The sequence below is a fragment of the Gossypium hirsutum genome, chromosome D08, assembly GCF_007990345.1.
Source record: "Gossypium hirsutum isolate 1008001.06 chromosome D08, Gossypium_hirsutum_v2.1, whole genome shotgun sequence".
NCBI lineage: Eukaryota > Viridiplantae > Streptophyta > Magnoliopsida > Malvales > Malvaceae > Gossypium > Gossypium hirsutum.
Genome location: NC_053444.1, coordinates 61,020,370 through 61,040,757, shown reverse-complemented (window position 1 = coordinate 61,040,757; position 20,388 = coordinate 61,020,370). Strand labels below are relative to the sequence as shown.

At 34.1% G+C, this 20,388-nt stretch overlaps 2 protein-coding genes across 6 annotated transcripts; both read left to right on the top strand.

The window, feature by feature from the left end:
• Window positions 1–570: 570 nt before the first annotated feature.
• Window positions 571–14,170, top strand: LOC107936696 (lysine-specific demethylase 5D). 3 transcript variants are annotated; one of them, XM_016869448.2, is made up of 34 exons: window positions 571–777; window positions 924–2,275; window positions 2,895–2,952; window positions 3,267–3,389; window positions 3,857–3,914; window positions 4,024–4,160; window positions 4,471–4,629; window positions 4,737–4,823; window positions 5,295–5,477; window positions 6,223–6,375; window positions 6,473–6,658; window positions 6,732–6,797; window positions 6,917–7,012; window positions 7,103–7,189; window positions 7,304–7,420; window positions 7,503–7,710; window positions 7,796–7,860; window positions 7,972–8,030; window positions 8,135–8,266; window positions 8,360–8,519; window positions 8,598–8,933; window positions 9,187–9,369; window positions 9,542–9,603; window positions 10,392–10,470; window positions 10,850–10,999; window positions 11,086–11,204; window positions 11,355–11,469; window positions 11,548–11,621; window positions 12,102–12,249; window positions 12,410–12,571; window positions 13,171–13,266; window positions 13,356–13,451; window positions 13,544–13,749; window positions 13,823–14,170. In XM_016869448.2, exons 2-34 carry the CDS (start codon window positions 1,719–1,721, stop codon window positions 14,052–14,054), a joined length of 4,749 nt encoding a protein of 1,582 aa, XP_016724937.2. In that variant the 5' UTR covers window positions 571–777; window positions 924–1,718; the 3' UTR covers window positions 14,055–14,170. The 3 variants fall into 3 exon arrangements, with proteins under 3 accessions (XP_016724937.2, XP_016724936.2, XP_040954583.1); XM_016869447.2 differs by having other exon boundaries at window positions 652–777; window positions 4,468–4,629; XM_041098649.1 differs by lacking the exon at window positions 12,410–12,571 and having other exon boundaries at window positions 652–777; window positions 4,468–4,629.
• Window positions 14,171–15,874: 1,704 nt separating this feature from the next.
• LOC107936682 (putative pre-16S rRNA nuclease) lies at window positions 15,875–18,962 on the top strand. Of its 3 annotated transcripts, XM_041098648.1 has the most exons (8): window positions 15,875–15,924; window positions 16,048–16,169; window positions 16,355–16,497; window positions 16,702–16,759; window positions 17,632–17,700; window positions 17,785–17,880; window positions 18,190–18,279; window positions 18,688–18,962. In XM_041098648.1, the coding sequence occupies exons 1-8, from the start codon at window positions 15,909–15,911 to the stop codon at window positions 18,724–18,726; spliced, it is 633 nt and encodes a 210-aa protein (XP_040954582.1). In that variant the 5' UTR covers window positions 15,875–15,908; the 3' UTR covers window positions 18,727–18,962. The 3 variants fall into 3 exon arrangements, with proteins under 3 accessions (XP_040954582.1, XP_016724917.1, XP_016724918.1); XM_016869428.2 differs by lacking the exon at window positions 15,875–15,924 and having other exon boundaries at window positions 15,949–16,169; window positions 16,341–16,497; XM_016869429.2 differs by lacking the exon at window positions 15,875–15,924 and having other exon boundaries at window positions 15,949–16,169; window positions 16,317–16,497.
• Window positions 18,963–20,388: the final 1,426 nt, after the last annotated feature.

Sequence of the window (20,388 nt, the reverse complement as noted above, 5' to 3'; positions counted from 1 at the left end):
TAAAAAATATTTTGTGAGGTTTAATACATTCAAATAAAAACCTCGAAGAAACATGATAAAAAGGAAATAAAACTGTCCCTTTACGAATTGTACCTAAGGTCACAAATCTTTATTGTCAAAGGATTCAAATTTCAACGTCTAATGAATAAAATTAAAACCCTTATTTAAGATAATTATAATTATCTCGTCAGAGAAAAAAGGTAATTATAAAATCTCTTATAACACTAACATTTTAATATTGATATTTAAAACATACCATTAAACAAGCAAATGCAATTTTTTTAAATTTATATTTAAAATATCATAAAATAATTTAAAAATAATTTATACAGTAAGCAAAATCTTGATATATCAGTGACACGTGCACAAGAGTGGAAATATCTAGACGCTAAAACATGTATTGTCATTCGCCAAGACCGATTCTTATCAACACACAATTAAATCTGGCCCATCAATTTCACCCTTACCGTCGATCACTTAACGCGTGGGATCCGACAACGCGCGTGGATATTTTCTTAAAACTCATTAGATGCTGATAAATAAGGACAACAGATCCGCAGTCTCCGATAAAAAGGGCACAGGAAAGTGTAGTACCAATTTCGTAAATTTAGCAAAAGTTAGTGATTCTAAAGTAAATCACTAACCCATTCCTTTTATAAAATAAATAACAAACTTTTCATTTTTATTTTAGAACCAAATCTCCCACGAAACTCTCAGTCTTTAGTCTTTTCTTTTTATCTCTCACTAACAAAGACCACCTCACAATCTCCGCTAAAGGTACGCTTGAAACCCTAGAAATTCTTACTCAAAAATTTTAATTTGTCTATTACTTATATTTGAAGGAAAGGGTTTGTTACTGTTAATTATTGTTTGTCAAAAACATTTATGTGATCATATTTTTATGTGCATGGTGTTTTGTATAGATTGTATGTATAGGTTGGAGTGGTGGTGGTGATGGGGAAGGGGAGACCTAGGGCAGTTGAAACAGGGCAAAATTTGACTGTTTCATCTACTGGGTCATTGAATATACAGTCGGGGCCGGTTTATTACCCTAGTGAAGAGGAATTTAGGGACCCATTAGGGTATATTTATAAGATCAGGCCTGAGGCTGAGCCATATGGGATTTGTAAGATTGTTCCCCCTAAAACTTGGAACCCTCCATTTTCGTTGAACCTGGATTCTTTTACTTTTCCTACCAAAACACAAGCAATTCATCAGTTGCAGGCACGGCCTGCTTCGTGTGATTCAAAGACTTTCGAGTTAGAGTATAATAGGTTTTTAGAAGGACATTGTGGTAAGAAGTTGAAGAAGAGGGTGATTTTTGAAGGGGAGGAGTTGGATTTGTGTAAATTGTTTAATGCAGTGAGGAGGTATGGGGGCTATGATAAGGTCGTGAAGGGGAAAAAGTGGGGGAGGTTTTTAGGTTTGTGAGGTCAGGGAAGAAGATTTCGGAGTGTGCTAAGCATGTTTTATGTCAGTTGTATAGAGAGCATTTGTATGATTATGAAGGTTATTATAACCAGTTGAATCGGGAGAGGGCGAAGAGTTATAAGAGAGGCATTAATGAGGATGCAAAGAATGAAAAGAAGGCTAAAATTTATAGCTCCAAGAGGAGACGGAAGAATAGTGACCATCGGAATGTTAAGGTCTGCAAGGTGGAGGAGGAAGATCATGATCAGATATGTGAGCAATGCAGAAGTGGGTTACATGGGGAAGTGATGCTACTATGTGATAGATGTAATAAGGGGTGGCATATATATTGTCTGTCACCACCGTTGAAGCAGGTCCCACCGGGTAACTGGTATTGCTTTGAGTGCCTGAATTCTGACAAAGATAGTTTTGGTTTTATTCCTGGAAAACAATTTACATTGGAAGCTTTTAGGCGTTTGGCTGATCGAGCCAATAAGAAATGGTTTGGATCAGGATGTGCTTCGAGAGTACAGATAGAGAAAAAGTTTTGGGAGATCGTGGAGGGTTTGGCAGGTGATGTGGAAGTTATGTATGGAAGTGACCTGGATACTTCTGTTCATGGGAGTGGTTTTCCACGTGTAAATGACCAGAGGCCAGAATCTGTTGAGCCTAAAGCATGGGATGAATACTGTAAGAGTCCGTGGAATCTCAATAACTTGCCCAAGCTGAAAGGTTCAATGCTGAGGGCTGTTCATCATAACATTACTGGTGTCATGGTTCCCTGGCTGTATATTGGAATGCTGTTCTCAGCTTTCTGCTGGCATTTTGAAGATCATTGTTTTTATTCAATGAATTACCTTCACTGGTATGTTTCTTCTAATGTCTCATGCTCTATTTTTTTCAGTAGATCATGTTGACATTGTTGTTACTGCTTTTGAGGTTTGACCAGGACATGATTTGTGCAATTATGTAATAAAAATTGTCTGGGAAATGGGCATTCATATTACTAGACCATATACTTTATAGCAAGTCCAAAATATTTCAGATGCATTTCATTAGAGGATGAATGATTAATATCTGGTTGATGGTTCAGAACCTCAGATTGTATCTGCATTAGAGGCTGGACATGTCTCTATTACCTTGGTCAGTTTTACTCAATGCATCTATAATCTCTGGTCAATTTACAACTTATTATGCTTCTCATCTAGGAATTTTCTGTTTAGGTTCCTTTATAGGCGATCAAGACATTACCAAGGACTGTGAAGAATATTTAAGTAATAATATAACTAATTCAGTTGCATATCTTTCAATTTACCTGTTTGATATTGACATATCTTATTGAAAGAGGACATAATAGATAAAATACATTTTTATTTTCTTAATCTTCTGATGGTTTTATTGATCTGTGCCTCTATTATGTTTTATAGAGTGCATGCATAAAAATTTCATTTGTGACATTTGATGGTTATATTTTGTGTTTGCAGGGGAGAGCCTAAATGTTGGTACAGTGTCCCTGGTAGTGAAGCTAGTGCTTTTGAGAAGGTAGTCTTTTATATATTAATGTAATACATTGCACTTTGACATGTGCGTCCTGTCAAGCCTCTTATACCTTTTAACGATTATTTTCGAATTTTTTTTCCTTATGTGATATAATAGATATCTAACTTCTAATTACTTTTTTGTTTGCAATATGGTTTTGCCTGTTTTGCTTTTCTTTTTAGTGGATTTTTTGTGTTTTTGAGTAGCATAGCTGATGCATTCATGGTTCCTCTCTAGCATTTCATGTCTTTGAGTATTATTATTCTCTCTTGTTTTTTAAAAGTATGTCTGCAGCTGAGATTTTCCATTTGTTGTAGGTGATGCGGGATTGTCTCCCTGATCTGTTTGATGCACAACCTGACTTGCTGTTTCAGCTTGTTACCATGTTAAATCCTTCTGTCTTGCGAGAAAATGGTGTCCCAGTCTACAGTGTGCTACAGGTTTTCCTTTATTATTTTGACTTCTTTTATAATTTAATGAAGAAAATTGTTCAACTTTATGTTTGCTAAACTATATTGATTTCTTATAACTCAGCATGCTAAGCTGGATGTTTGCAATCCATTGGTATATGGAAGTTTGTTGTTTCTGCATCTATATTTGGTTAAATATGTATGAATTTCCTAGTGAACTTTGAGTTGACTGTTTGATGTATTTCTTTCAAATAATTGTTGTTTTGGTCTGGTTAAAAGGTGCCTGTAGGCTCTGGTTAAGGGCATTTAAATTCTATTTTGAGAAAGGTTTTTGCATTTAATGCCTTATTCTCACAGAATCAAGGTGGGACATGTGTTAATTACACATATGTTTTTGCATAATTATCACCTTATCTATTGCCACTTGGCACTTATTAACCCTTTATGTTTGGTGTATGTTGATAAATTTTGTATGTTGCTTGCTTTCCTTTTCCCAGGAGCCAGGAAATTTTGTCATTACTTTCCCTAGATCTTACCATGGAGGATTCAATTTGGGTAAGTTGTCATAATTTTATGGGCTAGTTATGTCTCAATTTAATGGTAGGTTTGGTGTGTCTAAACTTGTAAAGAATCATTCGCACTGAACTTTGCTTTGTCTTCTCAGGTTTAAATTGTGCAGAGGCAGTAAATTTTGCTCCTGCTGATTGGTTACCACATGGTGGGTCTGGGGCAGAGCTGTATCAGTTGTATCGTAAAGCTCCAGTTTTATCTCATGAGGAGCTTCTTTGTGTGGTAGCCAAGGTATGATTAATTGACTTTCCTTATCTATTATTCATTAATTCAAGAATCACTGTCATTAAACGTGACAGTTTAACGTTCTTTTGCAATTTTGTTATAAATAAAACCAAGACGAATGTGAAGGTTCGGGCCGATGGTAAATCAATCCTCTGTTGAATCTGATGTCAGATTCAAATAATTTGTAATTTTTTTATTGCAAACATTTTGGTTAGCAGAGTGATTGGGATATATGACTGATGTTTAATTTATCCCACTTTGAATGTAGATGTCAGGGCTAAAATGGTTCCTAATTTCTATTGCGTTTGTTTAGCAGAGTGATTGGGATAAAAATGCATCAACTTATTTGAGAAAAGAATTGCTCAGAATGTATAAGAAAGAAAGGACATTTAGGGAGAGGCTTTGGCTAAGTGGCATAACAAGATCATCTCCCATGTCTCCTCGGAGATCTCCTGAATTTGTGGGCACAGAAGAGGTAATATTTGTGGATGGAGAAAAATTCTGGCTTGACTTATTTATTTTCGTAGCATTCATAACAAGATAATGCTTGATCATGACAATACTTCCTGGTGGCTTTTGTAGGATCCAACATGCATTATATGCAAGCAGTATTTGTATCTTTCTGCTGTTGTTTGCCGCTGCAGGCCATCTGCTTTTGTCTGCCTGGAGGTAATTTAAGCTTAGTGATAAGTTCTGATCTTAGTTCATTTGCATCCCCTTTACATTGAAATTCTTGAAAATTGATTTTTTAAATTGTTATTGCTTTTGGAAAAAAAGAAATGTTGTTGCTTTTCCTCCTGAAATTCACTATCTATGTACTTTTGAAAGAGAAATTGGGGTGCATAGGTTTTTTTCCCAATTATATTTGCCCTTATTTATTGAGGCTGTTTACCTGATGCCTGATTACTGGGAACTTTATGGATATAAATGCCGTGTATTTTCTATATTATGAATTTTTAATAATACAAAGTATTCTGTTGGTGTTCTAGCCATCCAGTGTTACTGCTTCCTTTTGAGGCTACTTCTTGAAATGAATTTGATTTTGCTGATGAAGGTTGTTTTGAGGTTAATTCCTTTTATTCTGATTTTGCTGACTACCCTTTTCTTTTTCTTTTATTATCATTAATTTTTATCATGCAGCATTGGGAGCACCTCTGTGAGTGCAAATCCAGTAAACATTGTCTTCTATATCGTCATACTCTGGCAGAATTGGCTGATTTGGTGCTTATAGTGGACAAGCATGAGTCGGAGGAGATGCCACAAAGTGATAGTTTACTTGGGAATATCTCATCTTCCAGTGAATTGAATTCTTTAAAAAAGAAGGTTTAATGAATTTCCTTTGGATATTTGTCAAAAATAGCTCTTACTCTTATTTTTTAGCTTTTGATGAGGTTTTGTTTGGACCATGCTTTTTCACCCTTTCTTTCAGTTATAAAGTAACATGAATGTGGAGTAGCTTTAATTTAATAATTTTGATAGCTGTATTGATTTGATTTATGGTGGTTGAGGGGAAATTAATAGTCAATAATAGTCAAAGAGTGCTATTGCTGAATATTAGTTTCTTGTTTCTTGTGTATTGCTTCTTGACATACTCTGGTTTGATCAGTGAATTTAGCTTGTGGTTTTTTTGTGATTCCTATGGCTCATGTTCCTGAGTTACCACTAATACTATGACCTGAGTGAAGGCTCTTCAAACTGGTTCAGAAATGGATCTACCTAGCCTTCTGATTTGTGAAAACTCATTAGTAAGGCCTTCTGCCATATTTTACTCTATTCCCTCTAATACTATATAATGTCCTATCTAATGATACTCCTCACTTTTTCTGGTGGTTGAAGTTTTAGATGTATTGCCCATTGGGTGATTTCTTTCTGATGCACTTTGCCCTGAAATCTTCTATATAGAGACACAAATTCTTACTGAAATTGTTCTTCTTTAGTGTATTTCACCAACAAGCGAATGATCTCTGGATGTCAACACTTTGCAATCTAGTGATTTTCTATTTATGATGGGATGTATATCTTTTTGAAGATAGATAACTGAACTAATTGAATAATTAAATGCATGTAGGTGAAAGGTGCCCATGTTACTCATGCTCAACTTGCAGAGCAATGGCTTTCACAGGCGTGTAAGATTTTTCAGAGTCCTTTTTCAGGTGATGCATATGCTACCCTGTTGAAGGAAGCTGAACAGTTTCTCTGGGCTGGTGCCGAGATGGATTCCGTAAGCTTCAAGCCTAATTTGTTTCATTCTTCTAGTGCTCATCCTTCTGCATAGTATTATGATTGTAACTGATGTAACTATTTTTCATGTACTATAGGTACGCGATGTGGTGAAGAATCTGACTGCAGCTCGGAAATGGGTGCAAGGAATAAGAGACTGTCTTTCTAAAATTGAAAATTGGTCTGCTGGAGGTGATTTTGAGAAAGTGGCACATAAACGGGTTAAGAAATTGCTTAGTGTTGATCCTGTTCCCTGTAATGAGCCCGGATATCATAAGTTGAAGGTACAACAGTGTAGCATTGCTGAATCTCTTCTTTTGTCTCTGTCTGAGAACTCTTACAACTGTTTTTGTGCAGCATTGCACCGAAGAGGCCAATTTGTTGGTTCATGATATTGATGCTGCTTTATCAACATTCTCTAAGGTATCTCTTGAGATGCCTCTACTTCTTATATCAATCACTTAAAGTTAACATTTTTTATTATCTGGAGAGCTTATTGCTTGGACTGGATTCTCTCTCATCAATTATTTCGGGTCTTGCAGCTTGATGAGTTGGAGTTGTTGTATTCAAGGGCTTGCAGCTCATCAATACATGTAGAACAAATTCTGAAGTTATCACAAAAAATCTCTTTGGTGAAGGTATATCTTTTTAAGATTCACAATATATATTTGTTGTTTATGAATGTCTATTGTCATGCCTGATTCACTTTCATCATTGATGTCCTCTAGGTATGGATAGACAATGCAAGAAAAGCCATCTCCAATGAACAGCCAGCAGCAGTTGAGGTTGACATTCTTTACAAGTTAAAAACAGAGGTGATTGAATTTCTTTACCTTGTAAAATAGCTCTCTTTGAAGAAAAGAGACCTGAGAATATGGTTGATGTTTTCTTTTTATTATATATTTGATATTCCATCATTATTTTGATAGATATTGGAGCTTCAGGTCCAAGTTCAGGAAAAAGAAATGATTTTTGATCTTGTAAGCCAGGCTGAATCTTGTCAAGCCCGGTGTAGATCTTTATTGAGTGGTTCTGTTACTCTAAAGGTAGTCACTTTACTCTCATTTGTCCACTTATGCATCTGCTTGAATATTTAAGAACTTGTACTTTGAACTCTTAATTGTGCAGGATGTGGAAGTGCTTCTTCAAGAAATGGCAAGTTTCAGTGTTAACATACCAGAGTTGGCACTTCTGAAGCAATACCAGATTGATGCTTCTTTGTGGATCACAAAGTTAAATGATATTATGATAAATATCCATCAGAGAGAGGATCAACAAAGTGTTATTAATGAATTAAATCGTATTTTAGAAGATGGAGAATCACTGAAGATTCAAGGTTCTTCCAACAGCTATATATAAATGTTATTTGGTGATTTTTTGGACATATTTTTTGTTATTGATTTTTCTTTTCCTCGGAACAGTTGATGAGTTGTCACTTGTGAAGATTGAGTTGAAGAAGGCTTGTTGCAGGGAAAAGGCAATAAAGGTAATGATGTCCTTTTTCTTTCAGCTATTACATGTTAGTATTTCAGAATGCATGCATATATTACATTTATATAATTCACTAATATTACAGCGTATATTATTATTTATTTAGGCACGCAATTCAAAAATGGCTTTGGACTTTCTTCAGCAACTGTTGGCAGATGCTGTTATGTAATGCTTTCTCTCCATTTGTCTCACAACTCATGTTACTGAGTGTTGTCTTTGTTACATTTCTTGTTACTCCTAAAAGTCTCATTCTGAGTTTCCTGTTTCAGTTTGCAAATTGAGAGAGAGGATTTATTTATTAGTTTGTCTAGAGAACTTGCTGGTGCTCTGCAGTGGGAAGAAAGAGCTAAGGATATACTTGCTTGCAAGGCTCAGATGTCTGAATTTGAGGATCTTATAAGGTTTGACGACCAGTTGCTATCATCTTTCACCTCACTGAGTTCTATATTTTGTTCTGTTGTTGTGTATGATGATACTGAATTTGATCTTTTTAGGATGTCGGAGGACATAGTTGCTATAATGCCTTCTTTAGGTGATGTCAAAGCCGCAATATTGGTGGCAAACTCATGGTTAAATAATAGCAAGCCATTTTTAGAACCTGATTTGTCTGGCTCATCTACATCTCGTTCTTTGCTGAAACTTGATGATCTGAAGGTTCATATTGCTCCTTCATTTGCTATGTCTGCTGAAGTCATTGAAACAAATTTGAGAAGTTTGTTTTATATTTTTCAGGAGTTGGTTTCTGAGTCAAGATTTCTGAAGATAACTTTTAAGCAACAAAATGTGCTTGAAACAATTTTGGAAAATAGCAAGAGATGGCAGCATGATGCCTATTCCCTACTGCAAGATGTGGAGTGCCTGTATAGTGTGACTGACATTGGTGATGGCAGGAGCAATGGTCTTATTTTGAAAATTGAACATATTGTTAACTTGATAGAATCTATCTCAAAAGCTGGTTTATCTTTTGGACTGGATTTTCCTGAGATTCCAAAGCTTCAAAATGCTTGTTCAACGCTGCATTGGTGCAATAAAGTTCTTTCTTTCTGCTATTTGATGCCTTCTTATGAGGTAACAATTCTAAGTATTTTGTTTCACTTTTTTGATGCTTTGCTTTGCATGGTCTAGTTGCTTAGAAAATTGAATAATTTAAACTAGACCTTGTTTGCTTTGTTCTGATTTTTGTGTTTTCTCTTCTATCCCCCTGGCCCCCAACCGAAAGAAAGAAAAATGATGCATCTTCTTTAATTTTTTCTTGCTTACAAATATTCTGGAGCGCTTAATTCTTATCAAATCCATGATGGGCGTTATTTCTGTTTCACAGGATGTTGAGAGTTTGATGAATATCTCGGAGCAGCTTTCTATTATGCATTCTTCATGTAATTTGTTGAGCTCCTTAATTTTCGGAGCGAAATGGCTTAAGAAGGTTTCAGAGGTGATTTCCGCACCTGTGAAGTGTAATGCATGCAAATTGACTGATGCTGAAGAAATGCTTGCTGCATATCAGGTATTTTTTTTATCCTTGATCCTTTCTGTGCTTGTAGGAATTTAAAGCTTCCACATGCACCTTCTGGGTTTGGGATGGTTATTTCACTTATAATGTTATTAGAACTTCGTTTATTCTATCAAAAAAAAAAAAAACCCCTTCCATTTAGAATTTATTTTTGTCTCCGATGCAGGATATTAGTGTTGCCTTCCCAATGATGGTTGCACAACTTACAGAGGCTACCTGCAAACATAGGTCAGTCTATTGAATGTTTAACAACTTTCTATTTGACTGACACATCTTTCTTTTGGAATTGGTTTATCCATAGCTTTTTTTTTTCAACTTCTACTCTAGTAGTATAACTACCCAATGCTATGATGAATGATTCAGTATTTTGGGATATAACATATATGGGTCCTTATTTTAAACTTGTTTCTAAATTTAGCTCAAACCTGTGACATCCCTCAGTTTATTTTAAACATATATGGGATATAACATATATGAGTCTGCAAGGTAGTTCAATCAGCCCAGGCTGCATTTCTGAGTTTGCTGTAATTTTGTGCTGCAGCAACAGTTTTTAAAGCTAGTTTCCTGTTTTGACTTCCTTTTCACCTGTTTAATGTCCAGTTCATCCATTTCTTGCTCCAATAAATTCTTAATTGATATTAATGTATAAAAACTTTAAAAAATTAATGTTCTATTACAAAGTAAATATCAAACTTAATTTAAACAAAACAGTAATCAAATACTAATGCAACACAAAAGGTTAAGGAGTTAGCCAGTTTTAACTCAACAAATGAGACAAAGGTGCACCATTTTATAGAGCTATTGTTATTCTTATTTTTCTGATCAAGTTCTTGTTTCCCCACTGAGCTTTTGGTCCACTAAGCTTTTGGTTTGAAGGTGCTAAATTGTGATAATCTGGTTGCATGCATGTGTATGTGCATGATACTTACTGCTGTCAGCTCTTGTATAGCTTTCATCTTGATACCAGAGATGCAATTTATTTTGATTGTTGATCATGTGCTTAACTGTAAATTTAGGTTGTGGCAGGAGCAGGTGCATCAGTTTTTTAGTTTAGAGATGGGGGAGCGATCGTGGTCTCAGTTAATGCTGCTTGAGGTATGCCATGGATGGTTCTAGGCAAAAGTTTAGGCATGAACTTTTGATATTACAAATTACTCTTTGCAGTTTTCCTGGAGTATTTTGTTAATATTTGCTTCATTTAGTATATTGTGGCATAAGTTACTGCCTGCATTTCCCCCCCAATAAATTAAAATAGCAGGTCTATCTGTTAGACTTTTCTTGCTATGATTATGAAAGGAATTGTATTTTACAATGAAATTGTCTGCTCTCTTATCTTTTGTTTCCCAATCCTTTTAGTAAAACCTTACTTTACTTGATAAGTATTTGAAAATTTTGAATGTTCTGTGTTGATATGTAATTTATATTGTTTAAGCTTAAAGTTCATGATTTGATTCCCTATGAGCTTCACATGCAGGAGTATGGAAAAGCTTCTTTCTTTACATGTCCAGAGGTAGATATTGTCGTGTCTGAAGTTGAAAAGGTTGAGAAGTGGAAGCAGCGCTGCATGGATGCTGTAAAGACCTTTGCTGGAGATGAGAGCTCACTGCTCTGTGCCTTGCTGAAGGTTCAGTTAGATAATCCTTATTGTATTTGTAACTTTGGAATAATTTATTATTAGTTAACCCTAAGAATCTTTCTAATGTTCTCCAGATCAAAGGGTCCCTAGATAGATCTCTGTATATATACGAAAAGTCAGATTGTTTCTACATGTGCTGTATGAGTGGTTCTGAGGATTGGGATTTTTTAACATGTTCAACATGCAAGGACTGGTAAGGTCTCTGTTTGGTGTTACAGATTGTTCTCACTCCATCTGTTTCTCACTTTTATTTGATCAAGTTTGAGTTCTTGCCTTATTGTGCATGCTTTATAGTTGATGTGGTCTGTTCTTCTCATCATATTGGTGTCTTTCCTATGAACAGCTACCATTTGCAGTGCCTAGAATATAGAAGAAATAATGCAGAAGAAGCATATACATGCTCATATTGTCAGCTTCTTGTGGGTGGATTAATACCTCCCAATAGATGTGGCTTCTTGGTATGCATTTATATTTGTCCAGATTGTCTTTTTGTAGAAGCTTGTATGTCTGTTAACAGGATCTGTTGCTTGTCACAGAGGCATAATGGCAAGTATTCAGACTTGAAGCTTCTCTCTGATCTTCTCTTTGTTGATGAAAAGTTTTGTGTAAGGTATACAAGCAAAAATTTAAATGCTATTTTGGGGTGTCCAATTTACTACGTGATTAATTTTCATCACTTCAAAAGTTCTGGAATTATCAATTATGTTATTGGGTTTCATGTTTATTGTTAAAAAAATACTTGAAACACTTATTGAGATGTTGTAAGATATTAAATTGAACAAAAGAGTTGCAAGGAGTTGTCGTTCCATGTTCAATCGAGTTACTGTGTTCCTATTTAGGGTTTTGGCGGAAAAAAAAGAGCTGGCATGTAGTGAATTTCTTTTTGTTTCATTTTCACCTGAAACTAATTGCTAGTTGCTATTTATGTTTTGAGTGTTTTGAAAAACATAAAGCTCTTGTCTGTCTATATATTCTGCAGAATATGAATGTGATTTTTCTGCAATAATTCTTTTTATCAATCATTTTGATTGTGTTTAGGGATTTAAAAGTTCTGAATACAAATGTTTTGTTGCATTTGGTACTGTTACAGGATTGAAGAAAGAGAGATATTACAGCAAATTGTGGACCAAGCTTATGCTTGCAAAAAGTGTTTGACAGAGATACTGGACTTTGAAATGTCCTGCTATAATAAAGATCAATTTACTGCTGTTGGTAAAAAACTTACTACTGCTTGGAAGGTATCCTCTGTCTTCCCCTTTTCCTCATTCTGCTTTATCATTCTTCATATATATTCTAGGCAGCATATACAGACTTCTTTTGGACATGAAATGATGTTATGTATTGTTGCTGCCAAACATATTAGGGATCCATCTGAGTTAGTTTGATTTTTGGGTACAGGCCTTTGGAGTGGCAGGTGTATATGATCATCAAAGTTATTGTGATCTTGAGCGGGCATTAGCTAGATTCTCTTGGAGATTCCAAGTTGCTAGATTGTTAGATGCTTTAGAGAAGGATTTAGAGAAGCCTTCAGTCCAACAGATTTTTCAGCACCTGAAAGAGGTATGTGCGATTGGCAAAGCTTGGCTTTTGAACCACTTTTTGTTATGGAATCATTTGGAAGAATTTTTCAAGCTAATTGCAATTAGATGGTGCTGATTAGAGTTCTAGACTTGAGCCCTCTGAGATCTACATGATTTCTGCCTCTGTTATTTTGCTTTTGTTACTTAAGGTAAGAAATGCTCATGGCAACAATAGTCCATAGTTATAAAGGCCCTTGTGGTATCTAATATGAGCTGTTTGTCTCTCCCTATCTGCCCATTTCAGATTCTTTCATGATCTTGAAGATATAATCACAGCGTTTTTCTTCTTATCTAAATCATTGTTGATTATCCATTGGTCATTAGATTTTTCCATATTGTCAGTTGGCTTTCAGAAATGATGAACAAATTACCAATGCTGATATGGTATGAACTGTCAAAAGGGAAAGCATTGGTACTGTTTTCATTTTTAGTAGAAATACCACACAACCTAGTTTTGTTTGCATCAAAAGTTCCTCTCAACAAACCAATGATTAGCAGTTTTTCTGGATGTATACGTCATGCATTTCATGAATGCATTTGCATTCTCGTGTGGCGCATCTAAAGATGGTTTTTGAATAGGGAGATGCCATGAACATTTCACCTGAAGATCACCTAAGATTGAAGCTTTCCGAATTGAAGGACATTGGATTGCAGTGGGTGGATCGTGCCAAGAAGGTTGGCATCCTTTATGTGTTTGTATGTGGATGCTACTTTTAAATAGATTAGCCATGGCCCTGCAATTAAGGGATCTTTTCTCTTAACAGGTTGCAGCAGATTGTGGGGCACTTGGCTTAGATGGAGTTTATGAACTTATCACAGAGGGGGAAAGGTTGCCAGTTTGCTTAAAGAAGGAACTCGAGGTATCAAATCGCCTCTTCATACAACTGAACATGTCTGTAAACTTTTTTTTTTAAATAAAATATAGTTTGCTTTTGTTGTTTTATTAATGTAGTTGTTAAGAGCCCGAAGTAGGCTTCATTGCATTTGTCGAAAGCCGTATGATGAAAGATCAATGATCGTTTGCGGTCGATGTGATGAGTGGTACCACATAAGATGTGTTAATTTAGCGTTCCCACCAAAGGTTTATATCTGTGCAGCATGTATGCCTGGGACTCAACATTTGGTGTCCTCTTTTGACTCATTGATGGATCATGAAAGGTATGTTAATGGAATATTTAACATCCCCAATACTTGTTCTACATAATCGTTCTGTTTTTTAATGCATTGGCAGATGTACGGTGGAGCCGAAAACCCCATCTCCTCGGCATAAAAAACCAAGAACGGGACCAAAGAAATCGGAGTCTAGTGCCACACAAAAAATGCTGATTGGTGATGAGAATGGGAGTGGGATAGGTCATTTGAGGTGGCGAAATCGGAAGCCTTTTAGGAGAGCAGCGAAGAAGCGCGCTGAGCTTGATAGTCTTACTTCATTTTTCCATAGACCACAACCAATAATCACATAAAAATGATTGTTAGCAAATTAGCAAGTAGCATACATTTCATTGATTCAATTGATTCTTGTGGCTTAAGCCCCTGTAAATTTTGCCAGCCCAATAATCAATTATCTGCAATTTTCACACTTGCTTTCTTTGATTCTAATAGTTGACATATTAATTTAATGCAGATTTCAACTTATCTACTCTAGTCCATAAGAATGGCCGGTCATCGTTTAAAATGTCGGGCAAGCTGGGGGATAAAGCATATTGGCCAAAAGTAAATAGGTCCAAATTTTTAGTAGCCAATATGTTATGGGTTAAAACATTCACTGTTAATCTTTCCTTAATTGTTGTTATTTCTGTTAATGTTGGTTCTGTTTTCTTTAATTGTCGTAATGTAAACGCACCGTTTTAGAGGTCGGATTCATGAGTCAAACGATGCGTATTGGGCCGTTTTGGAAAGAATGGCAGTTAACTGATGCCAGCTGTAATTGGTTATTTGTCCCCTTTATCACGAGGAGAGGAGGCAGAAACAGTTATGAAAAGAAAAGAAGAATTATTCTCTCTTTCTCCTCTATCTTTCTAGATTCTTTTTTCTCTTTCTGCTAAAATTCTCTACCATTTTCTGGTTCATCACACTATAATTGTTAAATGTATTCATAGTAATCTTTATGAACATTTTCATTGTTTTTTGTGAGTATTACTTATGCATAGTTGATATAATATAACATATATGATCATATGTTGTAATTTTTTTTTTGAAATGATAAAATTTAATAAATTTGACTAGAATTGTAATTTATTTAAAAGGTCTGAGGATTATATGATTAGATTAAAGTATAGGATTAAATTTGTAATTTATGAATAATATAACCTAACAAAATTGAGCTAAATTTATAAACAAGTGTGAATCGGTAAATAAAAATAAAAATTGAGACAAAAACTAGTGATTCAATCATTATTGATTGGTGGTCTAATTCGTGGAATCACTATTCCGGTTTTTACACCATTGATGAGTTCCAAAACTACATGGGATAAAAAATTCGGATATCATTATATTTGCAAAAAAAAAATTATAAATGGTTTTAATGAAATAAATTTTTAAAAATATATATTACAATAAAATAAAATAAAATAAAATTTGAAGTTTAAGTTTTAATCTTATAATGGGATTATGTGTATTAAATCGAAGGGTTAATATGTAATTTGCCTTCTGAACTTGTCCAAAAGTATCTAGTTGGTACCGAATTTTCTTTTTAATACTTAGTTGATGGTTGAACTTATATTTTGTTACTCAAGTTGGTACCTCTGTTTTAACACCATTAGTTTGTACCGACGTGACATTGATAGCCAATCTAGCGGTGACATATGGCAACTTCTTTGTATGCCATGTGGCAAGTATAAATTTTAAAAAAAATTAAAAATCTATAAAAATAAATAATTAACAAAAAGGAATATAAATTTTTGTTGAGGTTCATTCTTGATGTGAATTTTTTTAATTAATTTATATATATTTAAAGTTTTTTAATTTTTAAAATTTATATTTGTCACATAACATATTGAGAAGCTGTCATGTGTCAGCAACATATTAGTTATCAATGCCATGTCAGTATAAGCTAATGGTGTTTAAACAGAGGTACCAACCTGAGTAACAGAGTACAAGTTCAGGTATCAATCAAGTCCAAAAAGTTTCAGATAGCAACTAAATACTTTTAGACAAATTTAAAGGACAAACTACATATTAACCCTAAATCAAATAAAATTATGAGTAATTTTGGAAAACCACATGTGAAAAATGAATTTGTGTTATTAAAAACTCCCTTTTGAAATTACTCATATTTTGAATTTGTTTTACTTGAGTTGTATCACGAATCTGATGTGATGGTTATGGAGCATGGTCCGTTTTTATTACAATACCTCTAATGATGGATAATGAAACAGTAACTAAAATGTTATAAAACAATAATATTAATGAGTAAAATGTAATAAATTAAAGTTTTCCTCTTCTATTTTATTGAAGGTAAAAGTGGGTTCTTTAGTCTAGCAGCTAGACCTTACACGAAAGTGTTTCTCTTTGGTGTCTCCTTCAGCAGCTGCAGCTCCAAATTAATCTCCATACAAACTCGCCATTATTATTTTTCTGTAAGTTGAACATTTTGCTCCCTTCCCTTTTCCCCATCCTCTTCTTTTTACTGCTTCGCCCTTCGATTTTCAATTTCGGGGGCGAAGCAACTAACTTCATTAATGCTCTTAAAATGTTCGAATAAATGTTTCATTGAATTTTCTTAGTCTTGTGATGCAACGATTTGATAGATAGACAAATGCAGTACGTAAAACCTTTACACCTATTCCAAAATTTGGTCAAATCAAATGCATCGCAAGGAGGACGGTTGCTTGGTTTAGATGTTGGTGATAAGTATGTTGGATTAGCTGTCTCAGACCTCGATAATAAAATCGCCTCACCTCTAAGGTATATAATTTTCATATGTTGCAGATAGCATTACTCAATGCTAAGTATTTTTCAACTATTTGATCTCAATGTTGAAACAATCTTTGAAGGTCTGGGTATAGATATCTCAATATACTTGATATTTAATATCCCTGAGTTATTATTCTTCACGAGATATAGAACCATTAAAAAGCTTGTTTATTTATTTTTAATATATCTGTGCAGTGTTTTGGTTCGGAAGAAGACAAATATTGATCTAGTGGCTCATGATTTTCAAAGCCTGGTGAGGGTGGTTTAATTTGCTTTCTTTGTTGCTGGGCATTAGAATTTAATTGACATAACTTTTGAGAGTATACCTTCCTGATTTTGAAAATAATTTTACCTAGAAAGAGTTAGTCTCATGCTACTTGCTAACCATAGTGAGATAATGCATGTAAATGTTAATGCCCCAAGATATTTTGTTGTTTGTGAGTTAGCAAACAGGATGTTTGGGGTGGAATGTGGTGGAGAAGAAACAAGGGGCCTAGTTTTAAATATTTTTGTGGAATCTGGATCATGTTATTTGATGGGAGGATGTCACTTTGTTTATTTTTCTCTCCCTATCATTTCATGGAGTTGGGGTTGCAGATGTGGACTTGTGTAAGTTTGCTGGGATTATGGAAATTCATTATTCTCTTTTACTTTTTTTGCTGGACTTGTATTTGATGAAGTTGTCTGTCCCTCTTAGCTTTGTTACATATGTGACTGCTTTTGTGCTGCTACATTGCTTTGTGGAATCTTTTAATCTTTTGATTAATCTTGTATCCCTTTGCTTAATCTTTTGCTTCGAGTGCTCCTTTGTTTCTATATCAAGGAGTCCCATATGTTCCTTCATTAGAAGTATCTAAACAACATAATAATATAGGACTTTTGGGTCAAAACTCATCTAATCAAGCTGCGGAAACATGCCATAACAATTTCACAATCGTATTTTAAGTGAAGTTGGCTTGCTTCTGTCCTTTTTTGTTTTTAATTATGTCTATGGATGCACCTATGGAACAACTGGTATGAGAAGAGATATGCATATATCTGAGGCCATGGATGCTGCTGCTTGTTTTTGAACTTTGAGCTATCTACTTTATGACTCTTGATCATTTTTCTCCTGTCTTTATGCAGATCTCTGAACTGTCTCTGGTAGGCTTCGTAGTTGGCTATCCATTTGACAGACAACGACTTGCTCCTGATGTGTGTATTACTATTTCCCTTATGCTCTGTTAGCATAATCTCTTATTTGCTCCCTAAATTTTGTTTTATTATCATTTTAATTAGGCTACACAGGTGAAGCTATTCATTGATGATCTTTCAGAGACGGGAAAACTTGATGGGTTAAAGTTTACGTTCTGGGATGAGCGCTTTACATCAAAGGTAGGTGCTGGTAGTTTTGTGGCTATATCAGAAAAAACTTTAAAAAAAAATCAATCCAGATAATTCACAATCTTTAACAGAAGTAGATTAGTAAGACTTGAAATACAAGCTTGAGTTTTATTCTCTTTCCTTTTCACATATCTAAATATGTCATCATTAATCCTGGATGCAATCATATACTATTTTCTACATGATTAAATCAGATGAAATGACTGATTTCTATGCTTATGCCTATGCCTTTTGAGAGGGTCACTACTGCGGCATTTCATGGCAAGCAATAACTAATCTCATAGTTTGCATTCTCAACAGAATGTGGAATTGCTGATAAAGCCTTTGAGCTTGCATCCAGTACTAGCAAAAACTGTAGTTGATAAGTTTGCTGCTGTTCAGATTCTTCAGGTATCTTTCTTGCTTTTGGTCCCTTGCAAATTTGTAAGTTCCTCGAGTAATATGTTTAAGCATTAGATTTGTTTAGTTTAAATTTTAAACGTTAAAGCAGTACGAGTCAGTTAAGGTCATAGATAAGGACAGCTACATTTTCGCTTGTTATTGCAAGTTATCATTTTGGTAATGGAGAGAATCCATATTACAATACCATATTCTAAATGCTGACTTGATGATGATGATGATGGGCCTAAACGTTCTTTGGCATGTTAAAATTCCACGATCCTCTTTAGTCAATTTTCTTCTTGTGAGATACTGAACCTATTTATCCGACTTGGTTATGGTCAGTTTTTAAATTTGCACTTAAAGTTAACATTTATAAAGAAACTATAAATTTCCATTTTCTGATATTTTCATTTGCAGGCATACCTGGATTATGTGAACAAGAAGGAACGTAGGTGAGATATAACCCTATTGGTATACATCTAGGCGTTATGTCATCTGATTAACACCCGGATCTTAGCTTTGTAAGTGAAAATACTGAAGTAGTTTGGCATTTTGAGAGGAAAATAAAAACCCAATTGTATTGCCAACACTCCAACAAATAGGTCTCAGCCTAGCAAAAAGTAAATGTTACTCTGCTGTTTTTATTTCGATTAAACCTTATTTACTTTGTGGGAACATAGAAGAATTCTTGATATCTTTTGCCATGGAGTTGGGATCTTGTCAGATATTTTTTCATCCATTGCTTTATAACATACTTATCTTCATCGAAGGGTAGCAGGGGCTGCAACATCTTAGAGATGATATTATTTGGGTTTCGGATCTAGTGCTAGCTTCCCTCTTTTAGTACTAATCAAGCCTAACAAATACTTCGTATCCTAATTCCACAGGAGGACAATCTAATCTGGGTGCATGAAAGCACACGAGTATACTTGGTTTTGGTTAGAGTTAGGGGTGAGCGATTGATCCATTTGAGTAAAAAATTTTCGAGTTAGTCAAGTTAATGAGTCTTATTTTATCATCTTTAACTCAATTTTTTTTTGAATCGAGTGAAATTGAATTCGAGTCGAGTTAAATCAAATGACATTGTTTGAATTAAATTAAAAAATTAAACATGTCAAAATAAAATATTCTTACAACATAACTAATTCCATGTCAGAGAATGTAAATTTGAAATCATTTATATCTGAAAACTCTTTCAAATAAAAAGAAGAGAAAAAAAAATATTTTAGTATGATAAATTTGAATTTGCAATTTATTTGTTTAGGTCCTTAAAATTATTATTTTAAAATTTTCTTTAAATTTTTAAACATTTTTTATACATTCTTTAGATTCTTTATTTCTTTTTAATTTTTAAAAATATGAAATTTTGAAATTTTTATAAATATTTTGAATTATTTTTATAATTTTTTTATTGAAAACGATAAATTTGCGCAATTTTAAATTGTTAGGGACCAAATTGGTATTTTCATTAATTTGTCATTTGAGTTATTCGAGTTATTTAAATTGTAAAATTTAACTCGACTAAAACTCGAAAATTTAAATTACTTATTTAAGTTGACTAAAAAAATGAATAACTTGAATAACTCAATTCGATTAACTCGAAAATTAAATTTTTTTTTAATTTTCGAGTCGGATCAAGTTTTATTTACCCCTAGTTAGAGTGGTTATAAGCTATTAATGCTTGAATTTGTGTAAAATCATAACACCAAAATAACCAAAATAAATACGACATAAAATTTTATAATAGAAGATATATTGGTAAATTTGCACTTTGGTTATTAAATTTTAAAAGTTACAAATTAAATCATTGAATGATTCGAAAGTTACAAGTTGGCAATTGACCCATTAACTAGGTAACGAACGTTAGATGTGGGGTTAAGTAAATTTATGATTTGTTCACTCAATGTTTGCATCATTACTCCTTAGCTTTATAATCCAAACAATATCAATAACTCAAACCCTAAAACTTAGCAAAGTCACTATCAACCCCATCACTCATCTCTAACCCAACCTACTCAACAACCTTTCATTCTTGATCTATTCACTATTTTCCCTTTAGCTAAAATTATAATCCCAAAAAAATTACTATCACACTATTCACGTACCTTTATCCCGAAC

Bases quoted from the DNA above. Each gene is read 5' to 3' on its own strand.
- LOC107936696 (XM_016869447.2), top strand. From the start codon at position 1,719: ATGCTACTATGTGATAGATGTAATAAGGGGTGGCATATATATTGTCTG. The intron at 2,953-3,266 runs GTAGTCTTTTAT...CATTTGTTGTAG, and splicing joins AAGCTAGTGCTTTTGAGAAG to GTGATGCGGGATTGTCTCCC. The intron at 7,190-7,303 runs GTGATTGAATTT...TTATTTTGATAG, and splicing joins TTTACAAGTTAAAAACAGAG to ATATTGGAGCTTCAGGTCCA.
- LOC107936682 (XM_041098648.1), top strand. The intron at 17,701-17,784 runs GTGTGTATTACT...CATTTTAATTAG, and splicing joins GACAACGACTTGCTCCTGAT to GCTACACAGGTGAAGCTATT. The intron at 18,280-18,687 runs GTATCTTTCTTG...TTTCATTTGCAG, and splicing joins CTGCTGTTCAGATTCTTCAG to GCATACCTGGATTATGTGAA.